Source organism: Xenopus laevis, chromosome 5L (genome assembly GCF_017654675.1).
Source record: "Xenopus laevis strain J_2021 chromosome 5L, Xenopus_laevis_v10.1, whole genome shotgun sequence".
NCBI lineage: Eukaryota > Metazoa > Chordata > Amphibia > Anura > Pipidae > Xenopus > Xenopus laevis.
This window is the reverse complement of record NC_054379.1, coordinates 161,768,533-161,795,022: the sequence shown is the minus strand read 5'-3', so window position 1 is coordinate 161,795,022 and position 26,490 is coordinate 161,768,533. Positions and strand designations below refer to the sequence as shown.

At 40.1% G+C, this 26,490-nt stretch overlaps 1 protein-coding gene across 1 annotated transcript in view; it reads left to right on the top strand.

Annotated features, from left to right (window-relative positions):
• The window catches only part of pkhd1.L (PKHD1, fibrocystin/polyductin L homeolog), a 329,488-nt gene that overhangs the window by 3,735 nt on the left and 299,263 nt on the right, over positions 1-26,490 (top strand). Inside the window, exons 3-26 of the mRNA XM_041563601.1 lie at positions 43-123; positions 901-1,045; positions 1,167-1,251; positions 3,999-4,056; positions 5,632-5,710; positions 6,610-6,681; positions 8,096-8,160; positions 9,237-9,276; positions 11,696-11,766; positions 13,099-13,200; positions 13,895-13,984; positions 15,384-15,525; positions 15,772-15,886; positions 16,151-16,426; positions 16,923-17,012; positions 18,666-18,756; positions 19,784-19,926; positions 22,282-22,412; positions 23,130-23,311; positions 24,695-24,833; positions 24,938-25,083; positions 25,261-25,445; positions 26,044-26,166; positions 26,273-26,378. Coding sequence (XP_041419535.1) covers positions 43-123; positions 901-1,045; positions 1,167-1,251; positions 3,999-4,056; positions 5,632-5,710; positions 6,610-6,681; positions 8,096-8,160; positions 9,237-9,276; positions 11,696-11,766; positions 13,099-13,200; positions 13,895-13,984; positions 15,384-15,525; positions 15,772-15,886; positions 16,151-16,426; positions 16,923-17,012; positions 18,666-18,756; positions 19,784-19,926; positions 22,282-22,412; positions 23,130-23,311; positions 24,695-24,833; positions 24,938-25,083; positions 25,261-25,445; positions 26,044-26,166; positions 26,273-26,378 — 2,757 coding nt within the window. The remainder of the gene's footprint in view (positions 1-42; positions 124-900; positions 1,046-1,166; positions 1,252-3,998; positions 4,057-5,631; positions 5,711-6,609; positions 6,682-8,095; positions 8,161-9,236; positions 9,277-11,695; positions 11,767-13,098; positions 13,201-13,894; positions 13,985-15,383; positions 15,526-15,771; positions 15,887-16,150; positions 16,427-16,922; positions 17,013-18,665; positions 18,757-19,783; positions 19,927-22,281; positions 22,413-23,129; positions 23,312-24,694; positions 24,834-24,937; positions 25,084-25,260; positions 25,446-26,043; positions 26,167-26,272; positions 26,379-26,490) is intronic.

Below are 26,490 nucleotides of genomic sequence, written 5' to 3'. Positions count from 1 at the left end.
CTTACCCCAAGTATAAATTCTCAGTTCTTCTATGTGTTGTAGCTGCCTGTTGTAACAGCTTCACAAGAAATCCAGCAGAGGGCAGTATGGCTGGAGGTACCTGGATTACAATCAGATTTGACGGTGAGTCATGGCTCTTACGCTTCCATTGGTTTAGCCCTAATTTCATCTTATCCTTTTCCTAGCTTCTTTCTCTCCTTTATTATTTGTCCCCTCATTCCAGAGTTTAACTGGACCTACTAGGGCCAACCAGAGAACCTGACATCCATAGCCAACTCTTAAATGGAGACAGTACCAAATGGTATAGCTGTTATACAGATTTCTGGTGGAATTAAGAAATGATGGATGAGGATTGTCCAAAACAGGGGCCCACTAGGAGATCCTCTGATGCTCTGGCCAGTCCAACCCTGTCTTATTCTGTATGCCTTTTCTTCTTCAATCCTCCTCTTTTTTATAGACCAGTGACTAGAGTTTAAGTGCAAAAAGGAACTGAAGAGACACCAAGTTCCACCACAAACGTTCCCAGTGCCCTATTATCAACACTGGGCACATTTGCCCATGGGCAGTAACCCATGGCAACCAATCAGATTGCTGCATTCATTGTTCTACTTGCAGATGGCTTTTAAAAGCTAATCGCTGATTGGTTGCTATAGGTAACTGCCCATGGGCAAATTTGCCCAGTGTTGATAAATGAGCCCCTGTATGTCATAACAAAACACCATGCTGTCCATAAACACTGAGAATATGTTGTGTAGGTATCTCATTAAGAACAAGCCTACTAAAGACTTTGGGTTAAATCCTACTTACATTGTCTCCATGTAGTCTTCAGTGTGTTTCCTCCTTATTGGGATAGTCTTAGATCAGAAATGGATCTTCGTTTTTTCTTCCTCCAATCCCCAGGCTGTAAGGAGCTCATAAACCATCTGGTCTCTTTTGCAAATGGATCCCACATTGAGGTGTACATGACAAATTCACTGCTGCCAAGTATAATCTGTGATGTGTTCCCAATCTTCTCAGCACCCTCTACCATAAACTGCAGAACCAGGTAATAGTGATCACATTTAACACACTTCTGACTCAGAGACAAGAGGACCTAAAGTGGCTTACCTATGGTCATGAGCACCCAAAATGAATACTATATATGATTTATCAATTCTTCTCAACAGGCCATCAGAGCATGAGGCTATCTACAATATGGAGGTTTTGTTTAATGGGGAACCAATGAACCAATTAAAAGAAAGCCATTTTATGGTAAGAAAATAATCCATCTCGAATAGTGTGAATGATAAATATATATAGTATTACAGAGATGGATTCATTAAGATCCTTCAAGACACCTAGAACCACACGAGGGAATTTACCAATCACAAGGGCTACACATTCTCCTGTGCTCTACAGTTTATGACATTTATGGTAAATATTCAGTAAGTGCCTCTTAGCTCTTTAGCTGCTATGGAAATAATTTTCAGTATCTACCACTGGGAAGGTGAGCTGGTAATCCCCCGAAGCCTTTGTACGTGTGGAAATCCCCAAATAAGAACTGGGCCGAATTGGGCAATTCCAGTCATTCAAGCAACGATACTGCAGGAGTATGGGAGCACTGGGTTAGCATCATGTGGATGTTCCCATATGGTTAACGTACATTAGATGTTCAAACCTGCCCACCTGTGCTGCCACATCAGGGGTAGGGATGTAGCGAACTGCCGAGTATGTGTTCGCGAACGCCGTTCGCGAACACCGGCAAAAAATGCGAACAGTTCGCGAACAGTTCGCGAACTTCGAACATCCGAAAATCGTTCGATTCGAACGATCGAAGGATTTTAATCGTTCGATCGAACGATTTTCGTTCGAATCGAACGATCGAAGCCATTCGATCGAATGATTTCATTCAATCCAATGGCTTCGATCGTTCGATTCGAACGAAAATCGTTCGATTTTAGCGATCGAATGGTCGAACGATTTTGACGCGAACGCCTATTGGCGAACGTCGCGCGACGTTCGAGAACTTGCGGCGGACGCGAACAGTCGAAGTTCGCGCGAACTAGTTCGCCGGCGAACAGTTCGCTACATCCCTAATCAGGGGTCCCTACCTCAGCCACAAATCCCCATGGTCCCCAGCCACAAATCCCCAAGGGCCCCAGCTGCAAATCCCCCTCTGACTCCCTTACTCCCCTTCTTCTTGCTCATCATTTCTTCAGGTGATTGAGTGAGGGGGAGGGAGGCCAAGAAGGGGTGCAAGAACTGCTGGCTGTGGGGAGTCTACTGGGCTTTTTTCCCAGTGTCCCGCCAGCCCAGTCCGACCCTGCCCACTCCCCTTTATGTGTGCTGCCCTCTGACCTCTTGCCCGGATCAGAGAAAAATAAGTAAGGTATGCACTGTGGGGGGTTGCTGCTGAGTTGGGGTGCAGGATGGCTTGTGGCTGGGGCCAAGAGGGGTGTGGGGGGCCCCTGAAGCAGCTGCCCTGGTCCAACACTGGCACTGGTCCAACAGCAGCAGCCAAGCAGACCCCCAGTCCAACACTGTTGGGGATACTCTGAAGTCCAGTGCAGGTATTTTTCATAATCCCAGGATGACAAAGCAATAGCACAGCAAGTAGGTTGTAGTTTTTATATTGAATAGACCTATAACTGTCTTGTTAGATATTCAATGAATTCATTGACATTTATAGTTATTTGTTGCTTCTACGGGGATACTTGTTAGTTTACTTTCAGTCTTCTGCATGAAGTTTGCCACTCACTGGTCTCATCTCAATCTCTTGGCCATTTACTGCTAGGGATGTAGCGAACTGCCGATTTGGTGTTCGCGAACGCCGGCAAAAAATGCGAACGTTCGCGAACTTCGAACACCCGCTAAAATCGTTCGATTCGAACGATCGAAGGATTTTAATCGTTCGATCGAACGATTTTCATTCGAATCGAACGATCGAAGCATTCGATCGAATGCTTTTCATTCGATCGAATGCTTACAATCGTTCGAACGAATGGAAATCGTTCGATTTTTAGCGGTCGAAGGAATTCGAATGGTCGAATGGTCGAACGATTTGTATTCGAATCGAACGCGAACTCAAAATGCGAACGTCGCGCGACGTTCGCGAACATTCGGCGGACGCGAACGGTCGAAGTTCGCGCGAACAGTTCGCTACATCCCTATTTACTGCTCCAATTTACAAAATGCTGTGTCCAGACTCCCATTAGGAGACCTATTCACGCTTGAGTTATTGGCTAAAGATATTCACTTGCTCTGTGAAGTCTAATCCTCTTTATCTCCCCATTAGATGGATGTGGCTGAGAAGCCTGAGCTGGCCCTTGTCTCGTTAGCCGTGTATAATTGAGCGCTCGGGCTTTCTGAAGAGAAACAGATTGAGATTCACGGGGATCCTAAAATTCATGGATCCATCACATTAGCTTTGCATTCAGCCCAAATAAAAACACAGCGCCTTCCTTCTCCTTTTTTTTTTTAATGTTAAAACCCAACCATCAAGATCTTCTGTGAGAGCTGATTAAATATCACCAGGGAATGAAGTTAATGAGTCACATTCCTGACAAATAAAAAGAACACAATGATTGCCTTTGTTTTTGGCTCTGGACCCCTGCCAGACAATTTCTGGCTTGCTGCGGGCGCAAACAGGTTTAAACAACTCGCTGGCAGTTCTACCTGTCAGCTGGTGGCCATTGCTTATCATTCTAACCTACTGCACTGCTGGGGCCGCTGACCCCTCTCCTACATAATGACTCACGTTCCTCTTCTTGTTTGTAATCAGCAATGTCTCATTCTCACAGCTTTGGATTTGGAGTTACTAAAATATCTGATTTTTTTTCTACACCCTGCCCACAACCCCCCTAAAATAAAATATGGGAAGTATCATAAGTAAACAGATTTGATACACCCCTTATCTTACCAGGGAGATGCAGCCAAACCCTAATTTTGATGGATTTGCCCCCACTATGTCAAGTTGTATTTGCAGGAATCTAATTTCTAAGTTAATTTCTTTCTTATAGTTCTCCAGAGCTCACACTCCTGTGATTCATGGCATAAGTCCATCATGTGGGGTACCAGGTAAGAACAGTTTCTAGAATGTGAGAAAGTGATTGGTTCCACTTCTTTATGGGATTTAAAAATGCTTTATTTCTTACAATGAGATCATGTTCTATTTTATATTATATCACTATCATGGACATTTGTAAATTCTAAGTATATAGCTATAAGTATATATATATATATATATATATATATATATATATATATATATATATATATATATATATATATATATATATATATATAGGTCAGGGAGTATCACTCATGTATTATAAGGGATAATGTACCCCCTACTGTAAATGATAAGGATATTAGAAGTCACTGAGGGGTTGTTCTGTGACCATATAAAGGCACAAGGCTACAGGCTGAGTTATACAGGGAACTCTGAGTATCACTCATGTATTATAAGGGATAATGTACCCCCTACTGTAAATCATAAGGATATTAGAAGTCACTGAGGGGTTGTTCTGTGACCATATAAAGGCACAAGGCTACAGGCTGAGTTATACAGGGAACTCTGAGTATCACTCTTGTATTATAAGGGATAATGTACCCCCTACTGTAAATGATAAGGATATTAGAAGTCACTGAGGGGTTGTTCTGTGACCATATAAAGGCACAAGGCTACAGGCTGAGTTATACAGGGAACTCTGAGTATCACTCTTGTATTATAAGGGATAATGTACCCCCTACTGTAAATGATAAGGATATTCAGTCATCAATAAATTACAGGGCTACATAAATACAAGGGGCCACTTTGCTTATGCTAATTGAACTCCAAGATGGGACCTAGGGGGTTATTTATCAAAGGTTAAGTTTTAGACGTTTGTGAGGGGTTTTAATATCTGCAATGAACTCACAACTCGAATGTTTTCTAATTTAAGAAAAAACTCGAACCGAAAAAACTCAAACAGGTGACTTCAGGGTTAAAAACCCAAAAACTAGAATTAATCGAGTTTTTGAGCGAAACCCACGTAAAAAACCCCAAACATCATGAAGGCTATTAACATCTTCATATGGTTCAAGGTTTCAGCTGGAGTATTTTAGGATAAGAGTTATTTCCAGTTTATAATAAATCTCGAAAAATGTGAGTTTTTTATTAACAAAAACCTGAAAGATTCTAGTTTGTTTTTGACTGAAAACTACCCTCAAAAAACTCAACCTTTCAAAAACAATCCTTTTAATATCTTAATTATCTTATTCAGCAGGCCCGAATTTGCACAGAATTTGCCTGTTTCGCCGCCTGCAAATAAACAAATTAATTGGCCCCGGCGTTTCGACAATAAACGGACGCCCATTGACTTTAATGCATTTTGACGCCCGCAAATAGTGGCCGGCGTCAAAATCGCTGGTGTCGAAACTCCCGGTGAAGCGAAACGGGATAAATTCGCCCATCACTATTGCCCATTAAACTTTTATGTTTTTGATATTGAACCCAGAGTTATTATGCTGTTAATAAACATCAATGATAATTATACATTGTACAGGTTCTTCATTGTACAGGTTCACAATTGTTGTGTATAGTATAAATATGTGTACAGTTTATCTTTGTGTTGGATTCCTACTAAACTTGTGTCTGATCTTATCCATCAGGATCCATCATTGAAGTCTGTGGTTGGATCACAACAGAAGTCTTTGAAAGTTACGAGTTTCATGGAGATTTCATCGATGGGTAAGTACTGATAGTATATGTGCCCAAATAATGAGGTGTTGCACCAACAGTGTTGAGTATCATGGTAATATTTGCATCTGCCCATACGTTTGCCGTCTTAAGTGCTACTATAGGCCTTTGCTAAAAGTAAACACCCCCATTACCTCAATAGAAACACCCCAAATGCAAATGCAAGAATTTCTGAATTAAAGGAGAACTAAGGCTTAACTAAAGAAGTAGAAATGTTGTACATGCTTTGTGCTTCTGTACCAGCCTAAGGCAACCACAGCCCTTTAGCAGTAAAGATCTGTGTCTCCAAAGATGCCCCAGTAGCTCCTATCTTATTTTCTGCTGATTCACTGCACATGCTCTGTGCTGCTGTCACTAGAAATGTCACAATATAAGGCTGATTAGTAATTAATACAGATAATTACTACATGGCAGCACAGAAACCAGTGCAATTAGCATCAGAATTTAATAATCAGCAAACCTGTAGCATCAGCTTATATTACAGCCAGGGAAGCTCATTTTCTGCTGGATAATTAGTGACGAGCCCTAAGCTTAGCTTCTCAACAGCCAATCAGAGCCCACTGAGCATGTGAGTGTCACAGACACTTTCCAAGATGGTGACCCCCTGTGACAAGTTTGAAGTCCTGGATCATTGCTGCTATTGACAAGCTCAAACTTTAGCCTCGTGCAATAAGTTCACTATATAAAATATGCCATTTTTAGCCCTATTCATTTTTAGGATTTTGTTTTCCTTTAAATTTATCGCAGCTTCAAACCTTTATCATCGACGTCAATACAATTTCAGGCCATAGAAATTCTGGGTGGGGGTGGCTTACATTGCTCAGTTTATTTATTCAGGCCCACTACATTAGCCCAACAACAATGTTAATTTTTTGTGCTTTTATTTACAGTCCTGTCATTTTGGATTCAAAAAGAGACGGCTGGTTCACTATCTGTTCGTTAACGAATGACTCTACAAGCATGTAGGTTCTCCAAAAACCCATTTAGGGCAGAGACACACGTGTAGATATGTTTGTAGTTGCCCATCGACAAATCGCCTCTTCTTCGGGCGACTAATCTCCCCGCAATGCCTTTCCGCCGGCTAGAAATGAAATCGTGATGCAACTTTGGGCCACTTCGGAAAACAAATCGCTTCCAGTGCCATCCCGTCGGCGAATTTGATTCATTGTCGGCGGGAAGGCTGTTCCGGGACATTAGTCACCCGAAGAAGAGGCGATTTGTCGGCGGACGACTGAATCTCCCCCCGAATCTCCATGTGTGTCTCGGCCCTTACTGTACATATCATAAGCAATTATTTTAAATACATTTCTGTTGCTATCCTTTGTTTATAAATTCTATACGAATTGGAATTCACCATCTTGATTATGCAAGGCAACATGATCAAACTTAAAAGACTAATTGCAAGCTGAAACAATAGAGACAGCAATGTAAACAACTCCTGCGGGAACATGGAGTAGTGACAGGGGAGACTATCCTGAAGGCCAGATAAGATCAAAACTAGAATTGACAGTTCAATATTCTTGGGGTGCCAAATAAGTGCTGTGATTGGTCATTTGGTAGACCTTATGTGGATTGTCAACCTACATCGAGACTCTGTTTGGCACTGCACCTGGTTTTTATGAAACTAAAACTTGCCTCCAAGCCTGGAATTCAAAAATAAGCACGAGCTTTCAGACCATTGGGAGGAACATTCAAAGGGTTGGAGAGCAACACGTTACTCATGAGCTACTGGTTGGGGATCACTGTTCTAAACTTAACTGAAAGCTCAGCTGGAAGGACATCTAGGGTGGGATTTGACATGAATATGTATTTGCTGACTTAAATATACTTGAAACTATGAATGAACAACTTTTACACTGTTATTTATTCTGTTTTAATATGCATTTCATGAGCTAAGATGGTTTCTATTCAAAGGTTGGACCTTCAAGGAAGGACCTTAAATATTTTAGGATTCATTGGCAAGGCAATCCCCCCCTGTGATAACGTTCTATATGTTCCTTATTATCAGTTGTTTCTGGGGCTTCATACTTACACATTGAGCAGTAGTTATAAGAGAATACATTTCCAGTTTGGTGAGGCCATGCATGCCCTTGGTTCTTCTGTGCTGGTGGTCCCTCACCAATAAATTCCTTCACAAATAGGCAGTGGGGTATAGTGAGACTTGAGCAATTTTATCCTGCCTGCCCTCAATTTAATTGTCCAGCCCCTTGCATTGCATATTCAGTAGAACAAATTCAAGCTGCCTCACCAACTCTTTGCTAAGAGAGGTCCTTATTTCTTTGTAACAACTTGTACTATGTGACTCATTGTAATTGTAAGAGTTTGTAGCCTGACTCAATGTTCCACTTACAATTTGCACTTCTTATTTATTACCAGTTATCCTATCCATGTGAAGAATGGTTTTGGATCCCTACTATGTAATATTCAAGGAAATTACATTGGTGGGTATGATGTATGGTAAATAGAAAAATAATTGAATTTACCCACAATCCCAAAGCTACTTCCAAGAAAGCATCAGACCTCTACCCTTCTCTTGAGGACAATCATCTCACAAAGTAAAAAAAAAGCAGTCCTTTAAATTTTATGTTTCAGAATAGCACTAGTAGGAAGGGTAAGGCTGCTCATTGCTATTGGTTAGACAGGATAAATCCTGGTCCCTTTTAGCCCAACTAAAAACCCATGACCTCTCTCACTATGGAAAGGCATGGAGCTATCAGCTGAACATGACTACAGAGGTTCACAATGAGACACTTGTGAGTGGAAACAAAAGAGAGAAATAATGGAAGACTCAGAGCTTTTCTGCTGTTGAAGTTCAACCCCACAAACACAACCTTTGCAAGTATGCTCATAATTAAGGTTCGAGTTGTTTTTTCCATGATTATTAAAGTTTTCGAGTTGTATTTTTTGGTCAAAATTCACATTTTCAGGTTAAAAATCAGGTTTTAAAGAAAAAACTTGAATATTCTAGATTTATTATACCCCGACCCTGGAAATAGCTCAAATATTAAAATACACCATCTCAAACCTGTCCAGGTTCCGTAGAATGGCAGTGTCTCTTGAACCATTTGAAGAGGCCATTGCTTGATGTGTTTTTTTTTTTTCGGATGGTTTTGCCTGAAAACTTGATGATTCGAGTGATTTGAGGGGTTTTTTTTTGCCAAAAAGTCGATCAATTGCGAGACTGGAACTCAAGAATTGGGTTTTCACATTCGAGTTTTTTCTTAAGTAAGATCATTCGAGTTCATTCAAGGTAAAAAAACTTTAACACTCGACCTTTGATAAATCATCCCCTTAGAGTTTACATTTCTTGCAATGGGTTTCAGCAATTTACACTTCAACAGGAACCTGGATCTTCAAGATATCCCAACCCTACCTGTGTCTTCTCATGAGTTACATTACATATCTAGGCACCGTCACCAGAGCTGCTCAATTTGTACAAGATACGTCAAACGAAGAAAACATTTTTCCTCCTTGAATAACAGCTAACTGTGTTTCTTTTTTTATTTTTCCTTTGTAGGTTCCCAGAATATCAGCTTTTTCATCTTCAACAAGGGAAAGTATGGCTGCTATTCTTTCTCTTTACAAACCTACACAATATAATCCATTTAAGGTGCCGCCAAACTGGCATTTTACTGGCCCAGCTAGTAAAAATGGCACTTGTTGTTATTACAAGAGAGCAAAATAATAAGGCCATTAGATAATTCCAGAAAAAAACATCAACTAACAGATTCAGTTTTAAAGGGATACTGTCATGGAAAAAACATGTTTTTACCAAAACACATCAGTTGCTAGTGCTGCTTCAGCAGAATTCTTCACTGAAATCCATTTCTCAAAAGAGCAAACAGATTTTTTTTATTCAGTTTTGAAATCTGACATGGGGCTAGACATTTTGTCAATTTCCCAGCTGCCCCTGGTCATGTGACTTGTGCCTGCACTTTAGGATGGAATTACTTTCTGGCAGGCTGTTATTTCTCCTTCTTAATATAACTGAATCAGTGAGACTTGGCTTTTACTATTGAGTGTTGTTCTAAGATCTACCAGGCAGCTGTTATCTTGTGTTAGGGAGCTGCTATCTGGTTACCTTCCCATTGTTCTGTTGTTAGGCTGCTGGGGGGAGGGGGGAAGGGAGGGGGGTGATATCACAGTACTGCAGTACAGCAGTAAAGAGTGATTGAAGTTTATCAGAGCACAAGTCACATGACTGGAGGCAGCTGGGAAACTGACAATATGTCTAGCCCCATGTCAGATTTCAAAATTGAATATAAAAAAATCTGTTTGCTCTTTTGAAAAATGCATTTCAGTGCAGAATTCTGCTGGAGCAGCACTATTAACTGATGTGTTTAGAAAAAAATGTTTTCCCATGACAGTATCCCTTTAAGGTAAGGGAGAAAGGGAATTTAACCTCGGTCACCAGTATCAAAGGGCTCCTTGGGGGGAAAGAATGATTTAAGTCCATAGAATATTAGGGGGCAAATACATCAAGGGTCGAATATCGAGGGTTAATTAACCCTCGATATTCGACTGGGAATGAAAATCCTTCAACTTTGAATATCGAAGTTGAAGGATTTTGCGCAAATACTTGGATCGCACGATCGAAGGAATAATCATTCGATCGAAAGATTCGAAGGATTTTAATCCAGCGATCAAAGGATTAACCTTCGACCAAAAAAAGTCAGCCAAGCCTATGGGGACCTTCCCCATAGGCTAACATTGGGTTCGGTAGCTTTTAGGTGGCGAACTAGGGGGTCGAAGTTTTTTCTTAAGGAGACAGTACTTAGACTATCGAATGGTTGAATAGTCGAGCGATTTTTAGTTCGAATCATTTGATTCGAAGTCGAAGTCGTAGTCGAAGGTCGAAGTAGCCCATTCGATGGTCGAAGTAGCCAAAAAAACACATCGAAACTCAAAGATTTTTTTCTTCTATTCCTTCACTCGAAGTTAATGAATTGGCCCCTAAATTCCATCAGAATATGCCAATATGTACAGAAAATGTATAATTCAGTCCCCAATGTCTATCAGTTGAGGGCACTATAGCACCCACCTCCCTATGTTGGCTGTTATATATATACTGTAATTAGTGGTGGGTGAAACTGTGCGAAAAATTTGCGAAATGCATTATTGTCAACGGGTGTCAAAATAATTTTTTCACACAGCAGATTTTTTGTCGGCGAATTGTGGACACAGTTTAGTGAATTGATTTGCTTGCGGCGAAAAGTGGAAATTCGCTGCGAATTCATGTCTGGTGAATAGATTCGCCCATCACTATATTTAATTACACAGAAGGCCATGAACTTGAGGGCAGCCTGAGAAATAATAACCTTTATTCCCATAATGACGCTGGAGAGCAAAGCACCAGCAAGTTACATTAAGTTTAATTAATTTATAACAAACCAAGTTAAGAGAATCGGATCAGAGGGCACTGCTTACAAGAACTTTAAAAGGCTTCTTAACTTTTAGTGTGATGTACAGAGTGATATTCTGAGACAATTTGCAATCAGTTTTCTTTTTTTTTTCTTTTTTTTTAATTATTTGTGGGTTTTTGAATTATTTAGCTTTTTATTCAGCAGCTTTCCAGTTTGCAATTTCAGCCATCTGGTTGCAAATGACCCTAGCAACCAAGCATTGCTTTGAATAAGAGACTGGAATATGAATAGGAGAGGCCTGAATAGAAAGATGAGTAATAAAAAGTAGCAATAACAATACAGAGCATTTGTTTTTAGATGGGGGTCAGTGACCCCCATCTGAAATCTTAAATCTAAAGGAAAATCAATCAAAACTACAATTAAGAAAAAAAGAAGGCCAATCGAAAAGTAGCTTAGAATTAGCCATTCTATAACATACTAAAAGTATAATTAAAAGTGAACCACCCTTTTACAAGTGCTTGTTGCATTATGTACATTTTAGTAAACTAAACACACCTGAGAATAACTAAATCAACATTATCAGAAAACGACTCTGTGGTTCTTTTATGGACAGGTCAACAGTGAGCAAAGACGCGTGGCACATAAGTGCAAAACATGAACTGTTTATCTTCCAGACACACTCAGGTATGTTCCTGCTCAACATTTCCATGCTATGGTTTTAGGTTTTATAGGGGTTAAAACAGAAGAAGAGATTCCATGCATTTTTACATAATACAGGCATGGGACCTGTTATCCAATTCCAGAATGCTGGGGACCTGAGGTTTCCCAGATTCTGTCATTTGGATCTTCATACCCTAAGGCTACTAGAAAATCATATAAACATTAAATAAACCCAATAGGCTGGTTTTGCTTCCAATAAGGATTAATTATATCTTAGTTGGGATCAAGTACAGGGATGGGACCTGTTATCCAGAATGGTCGGACCTGGGGTCTTGCCAGTAACGGATATTTCCATAATTTGGATCTTCATACCTTAAGTCTACTAGAAAATCATGTAAACATTAAATAAACCCAATAGGCTGGTTTTGCTTCCAATAAGGATTAATTATATCTTAGTTGGGATCAAGTACAAGCTGCTGTTTTATTATTACAGAGAAAAGGGGATTCATTTTTAAAAATTGGGAGACAGTTTTTTGGATAGAGGGTGTCCAGATAACGGATCCAATACCTATAGATGAGGTTGAAAATACAGACACACAACACTAAACTATTAATTTATCTGGTGGTGCTTTTTGGGGACAAAATTTTTTTTTTATTTTTGAGGGAAAACGTTTTTACTCGAGATTTATTAAAAGCCTGAATCTGAAAATCCTCCATCTCAGACCTGTCATGTACAAGTCAATGGGAGACGCCCCTATGACAATTGGAAGGTATTGTGGTTTGCGGTAGGTTTAGCCCGAAAATCTGATAAATTTGTGCTTTCCAGGCAAAAACCCAATAAAATCAGGCTTTTCGGGAAAAAGTCCAACAAAAATGGGACAACTTGGGTTTTTGCTCGATTTTATTAGGTTTTTCCCAATAAGTTCAAATGGGGATGGGAGTTGGCAGTGGATTTTTAATTAAAATAATAAGATTAATTTGGATTTTAGTAAATAACCCCTTGGCTGAGAGTAATGAAATCCAGGAGACATTTTGCCACAACATGCCCAGTTTCTTCCCAACATCTGACCCAGTTAAGCACAAGCCACACCCACACTCTGTTCACTCCCCCTTGCTCCACCCAAACTGGGGTATGAATACAGGTGACACCCAAAGAACCCAGATGATAGGTCTGTTCCATCTGACCCAAAGGAAGGCAAAAAGCTCCAATGTGCAGACATCTTCAAAGTGCTAGGTTCTACAGGGGTGGGCTATCTGGATGGACTTGGTTGTGGCAGTGTAGCCTGGTCCATTATTCAGTTTAGGAAATGTGGGTATTAGGTATGGTTTCCTAATGTTTTTTCGATTTTTCTACAGAAATCATTTCTGTGACTCCAGATTGCGGGAGCTCAAGAGGTGGCACTGACATTACCATTGTGGGCAATTTCTTCCAGTATCCTTGTCTCGTCAGAGTTGCAGGTAACACAGCAACAAGGCGGCATAACTGAGTTACAGGGTTAATTTACTAACAAGTGCCATGCCAAGTTATGCCATGCATCATCCTGAGACACTCACTTTCCATTAAATACACCCTGCCTCTTGTAAGGGCCACCATTTGGGACCATTCTCAGTTCCTTTTTGATAAATAAGGGGCCAAGATACAATATATCAACAGAGAACAATGGTCATAATGTAGATTTACCCAGTATAGGAGTCAGCACAAATAAAGGCCCCCATAAATGGGCAGATAAAAGCTTCCGACAGACTGGAAGCTTATATGGGCATATCGGGGGGAGTTCCGCTCATTTGGTGACATTGCCAAACAAGCGGATCTCTACATCTATGGCCACCTTAAGGGGCCAAGCCCTGATCAGATATAAATTCTGAAGGCCACAGTTTTTGGGCCTATAGAGGAGAACAATCTATTTCTGACTCAATAACCAGTAGCCAATCACCACGTGGTCATTTGCTTTCTAATCTAGGCTAATGATTGGCTAACTCCATTTTAACAAATTCACGGGGTAGAAGTCCCTGATGCCCAGGTTTCTCCGTTTTTCCTTTTCAATATTTAAGATTTGAGTCACTAACACACTTTATATCTCTCTGCCAGAAGAATGTATAATAATATTATTGGATTGACAGTGACACAGAATGGTCTTTTCTGAATTATTAGGAATCCCTTGCAAGATAAGGTTCATGTCTCCCAGAATCATTGTGTGTAGAACAGAAGCTGAACCTACAAGGACGAAGGCTCCCTATCCAGGTACTGATTTCTATCCTTATTTACATGAGTCAACTTTACTGCATTTCATATTGTGCCAAGCTCTGTCCATTGTTCAAAGGGTTCCAGAAACGAAGGACTCGGATATATATGTATATAATAATATATCTTCAGTATCCGCACTCCAATCAAGCAATCTCAGGGGTGCACGGCCAATTTTTCAAAAAATCAAAGAAGTGCTGGCCCAGGAATGTTTTATTCCTGGAGGAAAACAGCTTTAGTAACTGACCAATATCTCAAACCTTGAGGAAATCATCTGATTCCTGAGAAAGAAAGAGATTAAGGGGATTACTTATTAAAAGTCCTGTTGTGAAATCTCGAAAAAATTTATGTTTTTTTTCACTAGAAAGCTCAAATATTTAGAGATTTTTTTTTTACGTTTTATTATACCCCAATGCTGCAAAAAGCCCAAATCAAATATCCATCTTAGACCTGCCATTAAGGTCCTCTATAAGTCAATGGGAGAGGCACCTATCGCAATTTGAAGTTTTCATGGTCTGTACTGGGTTTAGCCTAAAAATCCAACTTTTTCGGGGATTTTGGGCAAAACATTCAAGCAATTTGAGGAAAAAAGCCAGAAAAGTTCTAGCCATTAGATTTTATCAAATTTTTCCGATTTTATCTAATATTTTTCAAATTAATAAATAAGCTAAAATCGAGCATGGGAGTTTGGTCGTGGTTTTTTTTTTAATGTAAAATATCAGATTAATTAAGATTGTAAATAACCCTGTAAATATTACATTCATTTTCTCCAGTCACATCAATGACTGGACACTCAGGAAAGTTTTTATAGGTTTTCCTTATAGTTACTCACCTCTGTTAACAGCTATATGGCCCTACAGTTAACTTCTTGATACATCAAGGAGATCCAACCTTTTCTACTAGTACACTCAGAGCCGGGGCCAGGCTGGCCAGGAGCCCAAGGCAACCTGGCCAGTTGTGGCACTGGCTGGAAGCGAGAATGGATGGAGAGAAAGGGGACTGGACTAGGGGTAGGTGCCAGAGAAGGTAAGTGTGGTGCCTGGTGCCCCCCTAGCTTTGCGCCCTACGCATGTGCTTACTCTGCCTACCCCTAGTTCACTGGCCAATATCTAGAAATAGTTCAATAATTAAGGACGTGTTCAATATGCCAAGACGCTCTAGATTCGAGATGATGCTTTCCTTATTTAGGCAAGTAAAGTGTTAGCTTTTGTTCCTGTAAGAGAAAGCAGACAGATTTCAGGCCCCGTTTGCTTTATGCTTATCATAGAAGAAAGAATTTCCTTGTCACCCAAGACTGCCCATCCTCTTGTGGGCATAGTCCTACTGCAATAACCAGTCTTCTTTTTTACTAAATTCCCTCTATTTATTGCATTTTCTTGCTTCTTCCCCTGCCTGTTAGGTAACCGAGGGCTGATTTATGAACTGTGGGATGGAACCAATGAAATGAATCTTACAGGCAATTCATCTGGTTACAGAAGCACATGGGCACCCAATGCCAGTTCTCCAACCTATATTATCTTTAAATCAAACCAATCTTTCAGGTGAGCATGATGAATTGCTCACATCTAAATGATACACAAGTTAGGGGAATCGGGGGTTTGGGTTTAGGGTTATTCAAATTTCTGTGCTTTAAAATGTGGATTATTCTATAAAATGAAGGGCAATGAGCAATAACATTGGGGGTTGTACCCTTCCCTGCACTTTGTAAAGTGCCCCTCGTTATTAGCCTGGGAATGATAACATGCATTGCTTGTTTCTAATGAAGAACGCTTCTCTTCTCTGCCCAGTGCCCGACTAAGTGGTTTCTTTGTGGCACCAGAGACAAACAATTACACATTTTGGATCCAAGCTGATAACAAGGCTGTTCTGTACCTCAGTGATGGAGAGTATGCTGAATCTAAGGTAGGGTGGGAACATGGATGGACATGTTATTAGCAGTTTCAATTGGTTTTCCCTTCCCACAGATTGAATGTATTGACGGACTAATGTTTGTCATGACATGCACCAACCAATCACAGCTTTGCTTTCATGATTCTACCAGCAATAGATGGGTAACAGTCTTAATGGTTGCTTAATGGTTACTATACTGGCTATGTTAATACTTAACCCCCTTAATCCATTACTTCTTTAACCAACTAGGGAGTCTAATTCTGTCTTTGATTCCAGGCCAAGATTGGCTCAATACCTCATGGTGTTTCTTCATGGTCTGACCACTGGGAATGGTCATGGGACGAGAGGTGGCAACAGAAATCTCCCAAAATGAGCCTCGTCCAAGGGAAGAAATACTACATAGAATTGTTGCAGCATGGAAGAGGGTCCAAGACAGAAATGAGAATAGGACTTCAAATTCACAACACGTGGCTGAACTCTGATATTGTCAGTAGTTACCAAAGAGAAAAGCATCAGATTGTGGCTTATTCCTCTCGGCTTCCTGAAATCCAGGTGGAAAGTCTCTCTTGGGGGTTCATAGATATCAGATTAACTAGGCCTTGCCATAGATGAGTAGATTCATTCACTATAATGAAGAGTAACTCATAAATAAGCTCCAAAAACTCTCTTCAATTTTTAAAGGTCATCAAAATCAACTCCAAGCAATTCTGGTCATTGTTTGAATGGGTCGAGTACCCTACATATTATTTAATCCAAGTGTCTTCATTAACCTTTGATTTAAGCATGCCCTCCTAGATTAACCAACATGACATGTTGTGCTGATGGGCCCTAAGGACAGGTTTGAAGTCAGGTTTTGAGAAAGTGTATAAGACTAGTTTTGAGAAATGAAGAAGATATATTTGAGCAATAAGGTTACATGTAGTGTTATATATTTGCCCATAGGAGCACCTGTAAAAAGAATATGGGTATTATCCAATATATTTTGTAGGATGTCAGGTTTGAATTCTCAGTTCTGACAACTTATAGGCAACCGTGCTTTTGAGTTTAGATGCTGACTCTGTCTGGAGAAGGATGGTTCCGCTTTTGTTGGGGAAATGCAACAAGTAATCTCTTGCACACAAATTCCACAGCTGACCAAGTAAGTATGCTAAAGAATACATTATCAGGGAGAATAAACAAGAACTTATTTTTTTTATGGTCACAGAACCCCTCAGTGACAAATAATATCCTTATCATTTACAGTAGGGGGTACATTATCACTTATAATACATGAGTGATACTCAGAGTTCCCAGTATAACTCAGCCTGCAGCCTTGTGCCTTTATATGGTCACAGAACAACCCCTCAGTGACTTCTAATATCCTTATCATTTACAGTAGGGGGTACATTATCTCTTATAATACATGAGTGATACTCAGAGTTCCCAGTATAACTCAGCCTGCAGCCTTGTGCCTTTATATGGTCACAGAACAACCCCTCAGTGACTTCTAATATCCTTATCATTTACAGTAGGGGGTACATTATCTCTTATAATACATGAGTGATACTCAGAGTTCCCAGTATAACTCAGCCTGCAGCCTTGTGTCTTTATATAGTCACAGAACAACCCCTCAGTGACTTCTAATATCCTTATAATTTACAGTAGGGGGTACATTATCCCTTATAATACATGAGTGATACTCAGAGTTCCCTGTATAACTCAGCCTGCAGCCTTGTGCCTTTATATGGTCACAGAACAACCCCTCAGTGACTTCTAATATCCTTATCATTTACAGTAGGGGGTACATTATCCCTTATAATACCTGAGTGATACTGAGAGTTCCCTGTATAACTCAGCCTGCAGCCTTGTGCCTTTATATGGTCACAGAACAACCCCTCAGTGACTTCTAATATCCTTATAATTTACAGTAGGGGGTACATTATCCCTTATAATACATGAGTGATACTCAGAGTTCCCTGTATAACTCAGCCTGCAGTCTTGTGCCTTTATATGGTCACAGAACAACCCCTCAGTGACTTCTAATATCCTTATCATTTACAGTAGGGGGTACATTATCCCTTATAATACATGAGTGATACTCAGAGTTCCCTGTATAACTCAGCCTGCAGCCTTGTGTCTTTATATGGTCACAGAACAACCCTTCAGTGACTTCTAATATCCTTATCATTTACAGTAGGGGGTACATTATCCCTTATAATACATGAGTGATACTCAGAGTTCCCTGTATAACTCACTCTGCTGCATTTTGCATTAATAAGGTCAGGGCTTATTAGGGACTTACTGTACATTAGGAGATTGAATGCTCTATATTAAAATCAATTATGGGGTAGCTGCTGTCTATACAGCGAGTACTGTGCACAAGCCCAATTAAACCAAGGTAAATATCAAAGACATGCACAGTTTCTCGCTTAAAAACATTTATTGGTGCATATAAACCACAAAAAATAACATATCAATATTCAATTCACACACACCACAAAGCAGTGTCTCCCCCCCAGTCTGCCTACCTGTTGTTAGCCACACCCTCCTAATGCTCTATATTATACACATATTATGGCATTTATTGACATTCAGTAACAAGCCAATAGAATGTTATATTCAAACTCAATAGAATGACAATTTCAGCCTATAATTTTGATAGTCTAGTTGATGATCAGGATAATATCATTAGTGGAAAATCAAAAAGAGGAGCTTTCAAACCTAGAAAATTAGATATTCCAATAGCAGCCACTGCTATAGTATAGAACTAATTCACATTAATACTCACCTTTCTTATTATTTTTCTCATTAGATACAAGAGGAAATGGAGGCCATGCTGTCAGAAAACTGTAAAACTGAGATCCTCGCTGTGGATATATTGGTGCACAATGGATTCGAAGAAGGTAGGAGGAAAAATCTATTATTGTTTTGCTGCCAATTAACTTTTAGAGGGTAACCCAAGAGGTTGCATTCCAAAGCTGTTGAGATAATCTTTATTAATATAAACAAAGTGGATATAACTGAATTACAGTCTCCCATAGACTCCATTTTATCCAAATAATCCAGATGATTTCCTTTTTCTGTGTAATAATAAAACAGTAGCTTGTACTTGATCCCAACTAAGATATAATTAATCCTTATTGGCAGCAAAACCAGCCTATTGGCTTTATTTAACGTTTACATTATTTTCTAGTAGACTTTAGGGGGCAGATGTATCAAGGGTCGAATATCGAGGGTTAATTAACCCTCGATATTCAACTGCCGAATTAAAATCCTTTGACTTCAAATATCGAAGTCAAAGGATTTTACGCAATTCGTTCGAACGATCGAAGGAATAACAGTTCGATCGATTAAATCCTTCGAATCGAACGATTCGAAGGATTTTAATCCATCGATCGAAGGATTATCCTTCGATCAGAAAATTGTTAGCAAGCCTATGGGGACCTTCCCCTAACATTGGCCTCGGTAGGTTTTAGGTGGCGAACTAGGGGGTCGAAGAAATTTTTAAAGAGACAGTACTTTGATTATCGAATGGTCGAACGATTTTATTTCAAATCGAATTCGAAGGTCGTACTCGAAGGTCGAAGTAGCCAATTCGATTGTCGAAGTAGCCAAAAAAAACCATTCGAAATTCGAACTATTTTTCCACTATTCCTTCACTCGAACTTAGTGAATGGGCCCCACAGTGTAAAGATCCAAATTACAGAAAGATCTATTATCTGGAAAGCCCCAGGTCCCGAGCATTCTGGTCCAATACCTAGATACCTTTATGAGTTGGTCAGAAAGATCAGTGGTGTAAGAATTTAATTTATAACACGGTTACATTTAAAATGCAGAATTAGGATTGAATAAAGAAACTGGAGTGAGTCACCAAACAAGGGGACAAATGACAGTGTCGTACAACTGGGAGTAACAATTCTCTGCCCACAGGGGAGGAGGATATGGGTGCAGAGGGTAAAACAGCCACTTGGACTGAACCCTATTGTGGGCGCACCAGCAGCTTCATGCCAAACTATCTTCTGAAATGGAATCATTCTAATCCAACAGGACATGAGCTGAACACATACACTCATGCAAGTATAATCTGCTGTTGTTTCATGATGTTTTACTTAAAGGGATACTGTCATGATTTACGATGTCGTTTTTATTTCTAAATGACACTGTTTACACTGCAAATAATCCACTCTACAATATCAAAGGGCATGTAAAGGCAAAAAAATAAAATCCCATTTTTACTTTCTTTAATGAAAAAGAAACCTATCTCCAATATACTTTAATTAAAAAATATGTACTGTTTTTATAAGAAACCTGACTGTATGCAGTGAAATTCTCCCCTCATTTACTGCTGTGGATAGGAATTGTCAGACGGTCCCTAACTGCTCTGCAGGGAAACAATCATACTTATGAACAGCAGGGGGAGCCCCCGCCTTACTTCCCAGCCATGCAGAACTCAAGCAGCTTTGTTTATGACGATCCCTAAGCAGCCCAGACCACACTGAGCTTGTGCACAGTCTTAGTCTTGCAAAGATGTTTAACAAAGTTACAAGATGGTGACCCCCTGTAGCCAATTTCGAAAGCATAAATTATTTGTTTGATTAGGCTTGTGGTGCAGTAAGTTCATGTTTATATTTAGTATACAAAATACAGCATTTCTAGTCTTATTCTATTTTACACTTTACATGCCCTTTAAATGTCATTCCTGAACCAGAAGGTGTATTGTTTAGTTGTAATATTGGTGTGTAGGTGCATCTCAGGTCATTTTGCCTGGTCATGTGCTTTCAGAAAGAGCCAGCACTTTAGGATGGAACTGCTTTTTGACAGGCTGTTGTTTCTCCTACTCACTGTAACTGGAGGAGTCGCAGTGGGACCTGGATTTTACTATTGAGTGTTGTTCTTAGATCTACCAGGCAGCTGTTATCTTGTGTTAGGGAGCTGCTATCTGGTTACCTTCCCATTGTTCTGTTGTTAGGCTGCTGGGAAGGGTTGATATCACTCCAACTTGCAGTACAGCAGTAAAGAGTGATTGAAGTTTATCAGGGCACAAGTCACATGACTGGGGGCAGCTGGGAAACTGACAATATGTCTAGCCCCATGTCAGATTTCAAAATTAAATATAAAAAAATCAGTTTGCTCTTTTGAGAAAAGGATTTCACTGCAGAGTTTTGCTGGAACAGCACTATTAACTGATACCCCCTAATGTGAACAGACAGTTTGCAGCATTCTAACCAATGTAAAAATTAGTTTTTAAAGAGATTTTCCCTGAACAGTACCATGTCAGCACCCACTGGGATAGGCCTTTCTCTCGGTTTCTTCAGAACAGGTCTGGAACTAGGGGTAGGCAGAAGAGGTATGTGCCTACAATGTAACGGTGAGGAGGCGCTGGGCATATACCTCAAATGCCAGCAGTTTTAACAATTCCCTGGCCTCACCAGGTCTCCCTACTGCTACTCTTGGGTGCACCAGTTGCATGTGGTGTCCATATAACTTGGCGCGGCACTACTTGAGAAAAACCTTGTAAAACCACCCAACTTCCAGCATCTGTTAGTCCTACTGAATCTTCCAATTGGAAGCAGTGAGCACAGTTTTACTTTTTAACCTTGGGAATACATTAGACCTATAAGGCATCCTATGTGCAGAGTTCTTTGGTCCATGGAACTTTTCCCCCAGCACATTATATCCTATCCATGGAGTCCATAGGGATTAAGATCTTGGATCAGTTCATCGTCAGGCCTTTGAGTGGCAAGTGCTTGTCACCCCATTCAGGTGCCTCATCAGCTGTCCTCCCAGCAGTGGTGGTATATGTGGCCAATATTCCCCTCAATGTTTCTTCTTCTTTAATAGTGATGGGCGAATTTATTCGCCAGGCGTGAATCTGCGGCAAATTTTTCACAAAATGGCCGCAAAAATTTGCTGGTGAAAATTCGATGGGGCAAATTCGCCCATCATTATTCTTTAAAAAGGATTTTTCAGTTGAAAGCCAGAATCATAAGTCTTTCCCAAGGTAGATAAAAAAAAAATTAAAAAAAAAATGTGCTGTATCTGTTTATACGCTCTCTTCTTACTCTGCGTTAGCAGCCCAAAATGTAACTCCACTAATGGGGATATAAATGATAAAAGGTTTAATACAAATATAGTCGCCTATAGCAATCAAATTATTCTTTTCTTGATCTTGCCTAGACAAAGTTGTATAGCTAACTGTCTTTCAAAATAACCATCTCTGACACCAAGCTGCATGTAGAGAGACAGTTTGCTGAGATAGTAAAGAGCATTATTTCACTGAATATATTTCTTATTTTCATGAGAATTTTCATTATTGTTTTCCTTTAAGTTGAAAGGGCTGCGGGCTTGGTGTCGTGCAACACTACCATTAGCCACTTGCTTTAATAAACCAGTTGGTTTTCTGTTCTTTTTCTCATTTACATCCACAGATCTGTTTTGCATATAAAGGGCACATTGAGGATGAATTGATTATCTCCTATTCATATAAGAATACCTTTCTAAAAACAGTGAAAAAGAAGCATTCCTGTCATTGGGAATTTAGTGCAAGTAACCCAGAAAGGTAAGAACAGAACACAATAACTGGAGGAAAACACTAGAACTGGTGGTCACAGCAAAATCCTATCCCCCATATGTAATAAAAGACACTAAGTTTGCCCAGGAGCAGTAACCTATAGCAACCAATAAGATGTTTTCTTTTAAACAGGGGACCAGTAAAGCCTACCTGCTGATTGGTTGCTATGGGTTACTGCTCCTGGGCAAACTGTGCTTTTTATTAAACAACCCCCTATGAGTTTTGTGTGATTGCCCTCCTTGAACCCATAACAACTGCCCTCAGGGTGATAGGGAAAGCATGACAACCATGCTAAATCAGACAAGGGTAAGTATTACTAAGCAACCAATATTTTAATGTCAAAAAATAGTACAGATATGGGATCCGTTATCCGGAAACCTGTTATCCAGAAAGCTATGGGAAGGCCGTCTCCCATAGAACCCATTTTATCCAAATAATTCAAATTTTAAAAAACCATTTCCTTCTTCCCTGTAATAATAAAACAGTAGTTGGACTTCATCCCAACTAAAAAATAATGAATCCTTATTGGAAGCAAAACCCACCAGTTTACATAATTTTCTAGTAGCCTTCAGGTATGAAGACCCAAATTACAAGAAGATCCCTTTTCCATAAAACCCTGGTTCCTGAGCATTCTGGATAACAGGTCCCATACCTGTAATACAAAGCCATGAATGCAAGGATAATATGTATTTTCAACACCTATAGCTGGAAATTTGACTGTACAGACCTGTGGACGTGTGTAAGAGCCTCGGATTCACTGACGGACCTCCATGTAAATTCATCGGTGTTTGTCGTTGAAGTTGAACTTCAGATGCCTCCGAATATTAATGCAACGGGGAATTGGTTTTATGTTGATGAAGTCATTGTGGCCAAGAGAAGCACAAGAGGTATTTAATAGACCGTTGCCTTTCCAAAAAAAAAAACACTGTACAATGGAGTCTTGTAAGTTAATGTCTACCTGTCTATCTTCAATACCCTAGAACCTTGAATTATCCTCCTTTTCTTCTCATCTATCTTCATTATTCCGAAGGATCCATTTATCCACGCCTCACCCCTGCAGATATTTTCCCTTTAACTTAATTGAACCGAATGCTTGGAAATCATTTACCTAAGTAGTTCCTTAAAGAGCCTTTAGTTTCACAGGAGAATTGTAATGTGAATGTCACTGATAACGGATCACAAGCTCTTTGAATTCCATAAAGAATTCTATAACTTTATTTTCAGAAGAAGCTTTTCTGCATCTTAAATGTTGTTAAAGGAGCACTAAAACTAAAATGTGAATTTGTGAATCATGTGAAGCTCCATCCCCTTCCTCCCAAACCACCAAAACCAAAATTGCAAAATAAGCCCTGACCCTTACTGACATCTGGCAGTTACTGGCTTTAGCAGTCTCACACCCACCAGCCACCATTTCAGATGTCTGACATCAGTGATGGTGGGTGGATGTCCCATGGGTCCCTTGGGTCATCACTGATGGGCATTTCCATGATTTGCTCTTGGAGAGCATAAGTCATAAGCATGGAAATCTTTGCATGCTCCTCTCCAGAATCTGAAACCAACCAGAGCCTTGCTCACTCAAGTTTAAAAAGCATAAAACATAAGAAAACTTTTTTGAGGATGGAAATCGGGCGCAGTAAGTAAACCATGGATGGCTTTGTCCTTAGCCTTACTTATAACTTACCTTCCTTCCAAATCACCAAAGCCAAAATTGCAAAATATGGCCTGACCCTTACCTACATCTGGCAATTACTGAGTTTTGAGGTATCACACCCAACAGCCAACCTTTCAGATTTCTGACATCAAAGATGATGGGTGGATGTCCCATGGGTCCCTTGGGTCATCACTGATGGGCAATAGTGATGTGCGGGTTGAGTTTCCGCTACATCCCCTCTATTTATAGACCGGTGAGTTTATATATTCAGGGAATGGAAACCAGCAGTGTGAGGTTGCGAGAGGGGAGAGCGGAAGGGAGAGACAACCTGAAGATTTTTTACGTCTGACCCGTGGGTTTTGGGCCTGCCCGCACATCACTAATGAGTAACTCCTTGATTAGTTGATGGCAAGCAAAAGCCATAAGCATGGAAATCTGTGCATAGTCCTCTCCAAGATCTGAAATCAACCAAAGCCTTGGCCACCCAAGTGCAAAGATGATCAAAAAAAACTTTTTTAAGGAGGGAAATCAGTAAGTAAATCATAGGTGCCTTTGTCCTTACCCTTACTTATATCTAACTTGACATTTTTCTTTCTAATCCATAATGGGAACGATGAAGTTTTAAAAGAGGGCCCACAATCTGCGCGGCCTGGGGGCCATCATCTTCAGAAAATTACAATTAGAGGATCTTACCCAACATACAATCTCACATCCTGGGTTGCCAACTGTGGCATAAATCTACCTCTCATAGAATTATGGTAAAATACCCTTTAAATTATGACAAGTTTTTTCCCCTGCTGCCATTGTGTTTGCTATTTTTGATTCCTCTCTTTTCATATTTTTGTTATATTGTCGATCACAGTCATGCCGCTATGAACATTACAGAAGAGGGACAGTTATTTAAATCTGGAAATGAGACCGTGGCTCTTGCAGTTGAAAGGCTACAATCAGCAAGCCCTCCCATTGGTGGGACCTTTGCAATGCATGTGTCAGATACATTGATACCAGGTATGGTAAGCTCATTAAGGAAACTTCACCTTTATAATACAAATTGCTTCTGAAAATGTTCATTCTGAAGAATGCTACTGTGAACCATATGCATTACACATCCCTCATCCCCTAGTCTGCAAATATGGCCCCATGCTAACTGGTGGATTTACTGAGATACATGTTGGTTCCTGGCAGGCATACCAGTAAAAATCTCTGCTCTACATCTACGGGAAATGCTAGGAAACATAAATGAGGGCACTGCAGCTCAGTATATGACAGCCAGCGATTTTATAGTCACCAAGGATTTGGATACCTGCCACCATGTGATCTGGACGTTAACTTGGGCTAGAATGAGTGAGGACCTACCAAACTTCATCAGAGTATGTATTAGTCTTTTCTTACTATACACACACTTTCAGGAGGAATGCTAATACTCTACAACCATTTCTATCCAATCCTAGTTCCTCTGCCACTTGGGTACTGATTCTACCACTTTATTAGAGCCCTGGATATCCTATCTGAACTTTGGCATCTGATACCTTCTGCTGGAGCACTGGGGCTAGTCCCTAGCTCTCGCTCCAGCCCTGTTTCTGCTCCAGTATTGTTCCTGTGTCTTCTCCTGCTCCATCCTGCTCTTCCCTATTTAGTTCCTGACTTGAGTCATCCCTTTTTCTGTACCTGTGGAAACAATAACTGCCTCTTGGCTTAAGGACTTCCCCTTCAGAATCATACTGTGTACACTAATTGAGCAATTCAAGTATCTACTAGGCCAAAGACTTGAAAGATCACTTCCCACTGATGTGTGCATCCACAGACCCCAGAAGAACACTGACTGACTACAACTTGCCGGCTAATTGTGCTAGTCTTTAATTACAATAATAGTTAGATCTGGAGTATAGCAATGGGGTCAGATAAGCACCAGTCCTATAAAAGTACATAATAAGTTGCTAACTTTGATACCATTTTCTTTGTGCTCAGGTATATTCTGAAAATCTTACTGGTTTGAACCCCACTATTAAAACTCGTGTTATTTTTGATGGAGGCGTGTTTATCTGGCCAATTTTGGGGGACATGCTTGCTACTGCTAACCAGCTGCCTCAGGTATGTGTATGGTGCTTTTAATTCCAGTAGAGTCATTTCAGATGCTTTAATAATAATAATAATAATAATAATAATAATAATAATAATAATAACTGTCCCCCAATAGGTAACCGTCCATGTGAATGGCATCCCAGCAAAGTGCTCAGGATCTTGCTCTTTCCTGTACCACCAGGAGCTCATTCCAGTGGTCACAGATATTGAGTACTCTTCAGGTAACTACATAAAAAAGGAGCAATCAAGGGAACTACGTGTAAGCAGAAGAAGCAACTGCCTAGGGGGCAACGATAGTGGGGCACTGGGCAGGTACCTATTAAAGTATCTTCT